The sequence below is a fragment of the Helianthus annuus genome, chromosome 9 (assembly GCF_002127325.2).
Source record: "Helianthus annuus cultivar XRQ/B chromosome 9, HanXRQr2.0-SUNRISE, whole genome shotgun sequence".
Taxonomy (NCBI): domain Eukaryota; kingdom Viridiplantae; phylum Streptophyta; class Magnoliopsida; order Asterales; family Asteraceae; genus Helianthus; species Helianthus annuus.
Window position 1 is genome coordinate 76,697,295 of NC_035441.2, and position 8,917 is coordinate 76,706,211.

Consider the following 8,917-nt stretch of genomic DNA (forward strand, 5'->3'; position numbering starts at 1 on the left):
GCTAGGCCACCAATAAGTAGTGCTGATGTCGTGGTACATTTTATCCGACCCTGGATGTACCGAATAGCGAGACTTGTGTGCTTCGTCCATCACAAGTTCGCGTAGACCGCCATAAAGTGGGACCCAAATACGCCCCGTTACATAGTAGGCGCCGTCTGCCTTCTGTTCCATTTGCTGTCGTGAGCCGCGTAAGGCTTCAGCCTTGACATTTTCTGGTTTCAGTGCTTCTGTCTGAGCAGCTCGTATCTGTGCTGGAAGGCTAGACTGAATCGTAAGCTGTAGCGCTCGCACGCGCTTTGGTAAGGTGTCCTTTCGACTAAGGGCATCAGCCACAACATTGGCTTTGCCTGGATGGTACTTGATAGCGCATTCATAATCGTTTAGTAACTCAACCCATCATCGTTGACGCATATTCAAATCCTTCTGCTTAAGAATATGCTCGAGACTCCTGTGATCGGTGTAAATCGTGGACCTGGTACCGTACAGGTAGTGTCGCCATATCTTAAGTGCGAAAACAACAGCTCCCAGCTCTAAATCGTGCGTCGTGTAGTTCCGTTCATGAACCTTGAGTTGACGAGAGGCGTAAGCAATAACCTTGTCGCGCTGCATTAACACACATCCCAGTCCCCGAATGGATGCATCACAATAAACCACGAAGTCATCTGTGCCCTCTGGCAAAGAGAGGACAGGTGCACTGCAAAGTCTATCTTTTAGGTGCTGGAAAGCAGTCTCCTGGGGCTCTCCCCAGCGATAGGTAACACCCTTCTGTGTCAGTAACGTAAGCGGCTGAGCAATCTTCGAAAAATCTTTAATAAACCGTCTGTAGTAACCTGCCAGACCCAAGAATTGGCGTATTTCTGTCGGCGTACGCGGTGCAGGCCAGTTTCTGATCGAATCTACCTTGGATGGATCGACATGGATCCCATCCATGTTCACTACATGGCCTAAGAAGTGGACTTCACGAAGCCAGAAGTCGCATTTTGAAAGCTTGGCGTACAACTGTTCCTTTCGAAGGAGTTCCAAAATAAGGCGAAGATGCTGCTCGTGCTCCTCCTGACTCTTGGAGTAAATCAGGATGTCGTTGATGAAAACAATGACGAACTTGTCAAGATAGGGTTTGCATACCCTGTTCATAAGATCCATAAATATAGCAGGCGCGTTCGTTAACCCGAACGGCATGACAAGAAACTCGTAGTGGCCATAACGAGTTCTGAAGGCTGTCTTGGAAACGTCCCCATCCCGGACTCTTAGCTGATGGTACCCAGACCTCAAGTCTATCTTCGAATAGTAACACGACCCTTGCAACTGGTCGAATAAGTCGTCTATGCGTGGCAGAGGATAACGGTTCTTCACCGTCACCTTGTTGAGTTCACGTTAGTCGATACACATCCTGAACGTACCGTCTTTCTTCTTCACGAAAAGCACTGGAGCTCCCCAAGGCGAAGAGCTTGGACGAATGAAACCCTTTTCCAAGAGCTCTTGTAGCTGCTTTGACAGTTCCTCCAATTCCGATGGAGCTAGACGATACGGTGCGCGAGCTATGGGTGCTGCTCCTGGAGCGAGCTCGATTTGAAATTCGACCTGACGATGAGGCGGTAAGCCAGGTAAGTCTTCAGGAAACACCTGAGGGTAATCGCGTACAATTGGGATATCCTCCAATTTCTTTTCCTTTGCTGTTGCGTCCGTAACGAGTGCCAGAATGGCAGTGTGACCCTTACGTAAACATTTCTGCGCCTTTAAGAAAGAGATGATGCCAACCACTGCACCACTCTTGTCGCCTTGAACTTCTAGAGGTTCCTGACCAGAACGAGGAATGCGAATAATCTTCTCGCTGCATAAAATTTCTGCCTGGTGTTGGGATAACCAGTCCATCCCAATCACGACGTCGAAGCTACCCAAAACTATGGGAATGAGATCGATAGAGAAGGCTTGGCCAGCTAGGATAAGATTACAACCCTGAACTACGTGCGTGGCTTCTAGACTTTTACCGTTAGCTAACTCTACTACATGTTTGGTGGGTAAAAGTGTTGGTGCACGTTTTAGCAGTTGACACATTTTCACAGACATATAACTTGTATCCGCACCCGAATCAAACAAAATAGTAACGTAAATATTGTCGAGGAGAAACTTACCCATAACAACGTTGGGATCGTTCACTGCGTCTCCTCTTCCCAACACGAAAGCTCGACCTCTTGCCTCGTTGCCATTATTGTTGTTGTTCCCGCCGTTGTTGTTACCGTTGCCCTGGTTGTTGTTGTTGTTGCGGTTCTGGTTCTGGTTCAACTGAGGGCAATCGCGTTTGAAATGACCTTCAGCCCCACACTGGAAACATCCCCGGTTTCCACGCTGTGGCTGCTGTTGCTGCTGCTGGTTCTGTGGAGCTGGTTGCTGAGGCTGCTGATTCTGATTCGCAGGGCGAGGGCTCCTACAGTCTTTGGCCTCGTGACCCATCTTAAGACACCTTTGACAGCGACCCTTGTTACACGGGCCGTGGTGATGCCTGTTGCAGTTGTGGCACCTAGGTTGACTACCCTGATATCTCCTCTGTCTGTGACTACCAGAGGATTGTTGACTAGGACTCTGGTAATGGTCAGTCTTCTGTTGCTGAGCTTGAGACTGAACAGGTGCTGAGCCTCTGCTGGAATCTCCATCCCACTTTCTTTTACTGTCACCAGATGTAGCAGGAGTAACTGAGGTGGTGACGTTAGCAGTAGCATTAACACGCTTGGGCAGTTTATTCTGATCCACTGCCTGATCGGTGATGCGATGAGCGAGGCGCTGAATTTCCTGGATGTTATCGAGGTTAGCCGACGTCACGTGGCTCTGAATTTCTGGCGCCAATCCCTTGAGATACATCTCAATGCGCTTGTATGGAGGGTCCACCATAGTTGGACACAGAACGGCCAGCTCATTCGACCGTTTAGTATACGCTTCGATCTCTGATCCAATCATTTTCAGATTATACAACTCGTCTTCCAGCTTGTGAATATCTTCACGCGTACAATACTCACGCTTGATGAGTTCCTTGAAATCGTTCCATGGGGTGGCGTTAGCTGCTGCCAACCCTAAGATTTGAACTTGGGCGTTCCACCAAGTCAATGCTATTCCTTCCAAGGTGCCAGTGGCAAACTTGACCTTGCGAGCCTCAGGGCACTCGCACATTTCGAATACTGATTCTAGCTTTTCAAACCAATGGAGGAGTCCCACTGCCCCCTCTGTGCCACTGAAAGAATTTGGACGACAGTCCATGAAGTTCTTGAAAGTGCAGACAGGCTGCTGCGCGTGTTGACCTGCTTGAGCTGCTGCAACTGCCGCAGCAACTTGAGCTTGAACGAGAGCCTCTAGCTGGGCTTGTGTCATGTTGATTCGTCCAGACATGATCTTCATTGTAACAAGTAGCATAGGTAAGAATGGTTCGCGAATAGGGCGATGACAGAAAAGTGTAAGCACGTAGGGTTTCTCATGCTATAGTATCATGTGTATCTAAACGTAATGCGAGCAAAGTTCTAAGCAATTTTAGCATACAGGCAATAAACATAAACCTTATTACCTAGGATGTCGAGTCTTGCACGTGGAGCGAAGCGTCGTTGTGGATCGTTGAGAGCACTGTCCTGGTTATAGTCCGGTTTTAATAAAAACGTTTTCCCATATTAAAACCAAGTTCTCTATAACCAATGGCTCTGATACCAATCTGTCACACCCCCAAAATCCACCTGCGGAGTACCACCGCTTGGGAGCGTGACTGACCAGGATCAAGCCATCAATCATATCAAACATAGCATTTAATAATAAAAGTAATCAATGTAAATCATCTTGACATGATTGATGTATCAAAACCAAACATCGTTTAAATAGCGGAAGCATAGTATGAAATCTCAAAATAGTTGTAAGTTCAGATAAAGTTCATGGTCCGTATCCCACAACGACCTGCTCCTCCTTGTGCAAGCTTCATAATGTACCTAAGGTCCTGCAAGGCATGCAGCAAATAATCAACAAACTAGTTGAGCGAGTTCACAGAAAGTAAGTTCATAACATAGTGCATAAGTATAACTAGTGGGGGCTTCCCATACTAGTGTGTACTAAAGGTGGGGGCTTCCCAAACCTTGTGTTCATAATACTGGTGGGGGCTTCCCATGTTTATCCTGGCTAATGAGGGCTTCTCATTAACGGTACTTACTAGACTAACTTCCGACCATGTGTTCTTCTTTACTGAGAACAGGAAAACGTACAGGGTCACGTAGGCTTTACGTGACGTGCCCTTCCCCGAGGACATTGGTACGCGTGGGGGCTACGTAGGCTTTACGTAGCGTGGCCTTCCGACCTGGAAGCCAGTGGATGGTATTGGGTTACGTAGGCTTTACGTAACGTGTCCTCCCGACCCGGGAGACAAATGGCAAACATACTGGGTTACGTAGGCTTTACGTAACGTGTCCTGACTAACCTGAGGACGATGGTCTATAGTCTAGAGAATGCGTAAGTACGAGTAACTTCTTCAATGTCAACATATCCAACCCAATTCCCAACCCGGGAATCCCATGCCTTGGCTGTGTGAACTCACCTTGGTTTGCTCGGCAGACACACAAAAAGTACAGTTAAGCTAGTAAATGGTCAACCACGTCCTATCATGGTTATTATACAAGTCAGGTTCGTATATAGCACGTATATTCATGGCAAACATGTACACGTATCAGCAATTCAAATCATGTAACGAGTCCAAGTAATCGGCCCAAACAGATAAGTAGTCCAACTAGCAGTCAAGAGCACACTTGTGCGTGTTAATCTTGGCCCAACATAACCCGGCCCAATTAACATTCACCCCAAATAGTAAACGCACACTAGTCCAATAGCAAACAGTCCACAAATCCAATCGTTGGGCCCAATTGATTGGGCCCGTGACAGTGAAGGCCCAAACAGTGTACGTGCATTAACTCGTCTCGAGTCGCAACCGGCGATTACGAGTCGCAACAGCTGGTTACGAGTCGCAATGGTGATCTCGGTTCATCATGGTCTGGTTACGAGTCGCAATGGGACTCGCAACCGTGGTTACGGCTTGTGTTGATTGTGTGCTAGTGTGATGGTTACGAGTCGCAACTAGACCCGCAACTATGGTCTCGACTCGCAACCATGTGTCGCAACCAGGCTGTGTAACAATTTCTTTAATTACCAGCATAATTAGTTCCGTAAATCAAGCTAACAACCTAATCAGTTTCGGAAATCAGATCAAACCCGAATTTCTAACAGTTTCATACAACTTCAAATCATGAGAATCAAGCATGTTCATATTAACATCAAGAACAGCAATCAGATCATTATAAAAACTATACCGAATCATAAATCATTGGCTATCATGCATTCTACCCGGTTCGCATACATTCGGACTAATTTATCCATACCATCAATTCATATAAACAGCCAACTATCAAGAACAAACCAACGTCAACCAGCATGTATCATCTATATTAACAATATTCAAAAACCGAATTTCAAAACAACCCGAACGATCAAATAACTCATACCAACCAAATACTAAATCATACAATCCGATTCATCATGGCATCACCTAAGCATATAAAACACGGAATCATGGATAACATACTAACCGAGGTAGAAAGAGGAGGATTCGGATTCAAAGCAACAAGGATGTTCGGCGGTTCTTCGGTTCCGAGTCGAGGGAGAAAGAGTTTGTGTTCTAGATTGTTTAAGTGGTGAAAAACCAAAACCCTAAGAGATGTGTATAATATATATATATATATACGTATGAAATGGGGAGTGGGCCGGAACCCACATGGGCTGGTCTCGAGTCGGTTGTGTGCCCGAATGGGCTTGTGTTCGGTTGAGTTAACGTTCGGTTCACAATACATACACATTCATATTAATTCATATAGCACGTAACATTCAATCAATCAACGAAATCACAAAGTTCTAAACCGTTACACGTAATTTAAGAGTCGGTAAAGTACAAGTTGTCACAGACCACGTCTTTCGGAATAACCACATCCGCGTCCTCTCTTGTTTCCAGCGGCTTCATAAGTCTGAAGTTAATCTCTCTTTTGTTCCGGACGGAAGACTGGAGTTTGTCTGCATAGGAGACTGGCATTGACGGCTCAGCATGCTGATCATTCTGACTATCAGCTAAGTTAGACGCAGGCTGAACTGGAACTGTGATCTTCTGTAACTCATCAATAACGTTTATGATCTTAGGATCTTTCTGCACCACGCCCCTACGGGGAAGCAATGGATTCCCATCAATCTTTAATGGCTTACTAAACAGAGACGGTTTATCACGCAAACCCTGAATATTCATAGAACCCTTTGAGGAAATAAAGACATCCTCATGCAACTTATCCGAGAACGATTGAAACCCTAAGTTCTCCAAACCCTCATCACGATTATATTCCATATCCAAGGACGTAGAAAATAACCAGATGGCTTAAGCATGCAAATCAACGAACAGAAAAAAAAAACAACACCCGCAGCGATTGTAGTATCAAAACCCTAGCCGAAAGCAAGAAACGAAAACCCTAATATCAACTTCAAAAGATTAGAAACCAAGGTAGACGTCTAGAAACCTTACTCAGAAGGATCGACAACACCTCAATACCTAACCCAGATCAATCGAACTTAGGGTTGAAAATCAAGAAACTAGGGTTTTAGATTAGTCGCCAAAATCGCCTAGAGTACCAGAGAAAAGCCATTTTTCGGTGTGCTACACCGATGATGGGTTAAGCTTATTAGCATCCAAGTTAGGTGAACCTAAACGCCTAGATGGCTATACAGCTGATATGTGCTCGGATAACTGGGGCAGGAGTAGTTTTGCTCGGGCTTTGATTGAAACAAATGCGGATAAGGAACTTAAGAATCATATTGTCGTTGCTATTCCAAAGCTTGAGGAGGAGGGATATCTTAATGAGGTAGTGAAGGTGGAGTATGAGTGGAAGCCACAAAGGTGCTCCTTGTGTTGTGTTTTTGGTCATAATGACCAAACGTGTGCTAAAAATGAAGCTAAAAAAGAAAAAGAAGTGATCGTGGATGACGAGGGTTTTGTTACGGATAAGAGGAAGACGGCTCGGATAGGGGTGATGCAAAAGAAACAAAAGCAAAAGTTTGTGTACAAACCAAAAATTAATAAGTCGGATCCAAGTACATCTGGTACGAAAGAGGTAACCATTGACAAGAAGGCACACGAAAAGGTTAAAACGCGGAACTCTTTTGAGGCATTATCGAAGATAGATGGCCAGGAGTGGAAGGATGACAATGGTGCGAGGAAAACTGGGAACAAGGGTAATGGGAATCTCAATCGGATCGATGAGAAGGTGGTGGAGACTTTACCGACGGAAACATCAAAGTTTATGACGAATGATAATCATGATGAGATAGCTGAGGGGGCAAGCACTCCCGGTATCAATGGTCTTAATGGATAGTATTCTAACTTGGAATATAAGGGGATTGAACCGTCCCCTGAAACAGAATGAGGTTCGTGTTATTCTCTCGGAAAATAAAGTATCGGTTTGTGCTATCTTAGAGTCTCATGTGGAGGTTGCTAATTTGGCTAGAGTTTGTAAAAATGTCTTTAGGCAATGGAGTTGGATGTCTAACGGGGTACCAGAATTATCCTAGGATTGAATAGTGATTTGGTAGACGTTATGATTTTGTCTCAATCTGATCAAGTCATCCACGCTCAAATCTGGTCCAAAGCTGATAATAAGAGTGTTTTTTGCTCTTTTCTGTATGCGAAGAACAAGTATCAAGAGCGAAGGAGTTTGTGGGAGGATTTATGTAGGCACAAGTTGTTGTGTACGGACAAGGCATGGTTTGTCATGGGCGACTTTAATTCAGCTCTTCATGGTGATGATTCGCTGTTTGGACCGTCTAGTCAATTGATTGGAATGCGTGAGTTTTATGAATGCGTCCAAACCACAGAACTTATTGATGTAAAGGGGCATGGTATTCATTACACTTGGAACCAGAAACCAAAAGAAGGGGTTGGCTTACTTAGGAAAATTGATCGGGTCATGAGTAATATTAAATGTCTAGAATTATTCCCTGATGCTTATGTTATATATCACCCGTATCGCGTCTCTGATCATACTCCGTGTATATTGAAGCTGCCTAATAGTTCAAAATCCTATCAGCCGAAGCCTTTCAAGTTTGACAATTTTATTACCTCTAAACCTAAATTCAAAGTTTGTGTAGAGGGAGAGTGGGCGAAAAGAATTGAGGGCTATGCTATGTTCTCGGTCACTAGTAAGTTGAAAAATCTGAAACCAGGGCTTCGAAAGATTCTTTTTCAGCAAGGAAATTTACATAATAAAGTTGTGGAGCTGTGAAAGAAGCTGGATGAAGTTCAAAAAATGGTGGATGCAAACCCGATGGATGTGGAGATTCGCAAAAAGGAGCTAGAGACGCTTCAGGAATTCCAAGTCGCAGCATATGATGAGGAATGCTTTTTGAAACAAAAATCGAAGGTGGAATGGCTATGTTCTGGGGACTCTAATACGGCGTTTTTCATAATAGTGTGAAGTGTAAAAATAATCGAAGTAAAATCCAGCGCATCCGGGATGTGAATGGTAATCACGGGAAACCCTAATGCTCTCTCTCCTATTGGCGATTTCTTGTTCTTCATGAAACCCTTGATTTTCTTTGTGATCTAATGTATAACAGTCTGTGATTAGAGTTTTGATCCTCTCAAAATTCTATAACGAACCCGTTAGCAATAGTGATCGGTCTAAATTAGGGTTTTCTATTCGTTTGCTTTCAATCGCCGCCTTAGATATTAGTTTGAAACCCTGATTTATTAAATTGGTTGTTATTGATTGCAGTTAACTGAGTTTAATTTAGCTAGATTGATAACTCTGGTTTAATCGGTTAAGGGTGACAGATTGATTCTAGGGTTTAGGAATTAGGGTTTCTGGTTTCG

General features: G+C 44.4%; 1 protein-coding gene across 1 annotated transcript; it reads left to right on the plus strand.

Annotated features, from left to right (window-relative positions):
- Positions 1-7,817: 7,817 nt before the first annotated feature.
- LOC110875967 lies at positions 7,818-8,327 on the plus strand. Its single transcript, XM_022124156.1, has one exon. The coding sequence runs from the start codon at positions 7,818-7,820 to the stop codon at positions 8,325-8,327; it is 510 nt and encodes a 169-aa protein (XP_021979848.1).
- The last annotated feature ends 590 nt before the right edge of the window (positions 8,328-8,917 follow it).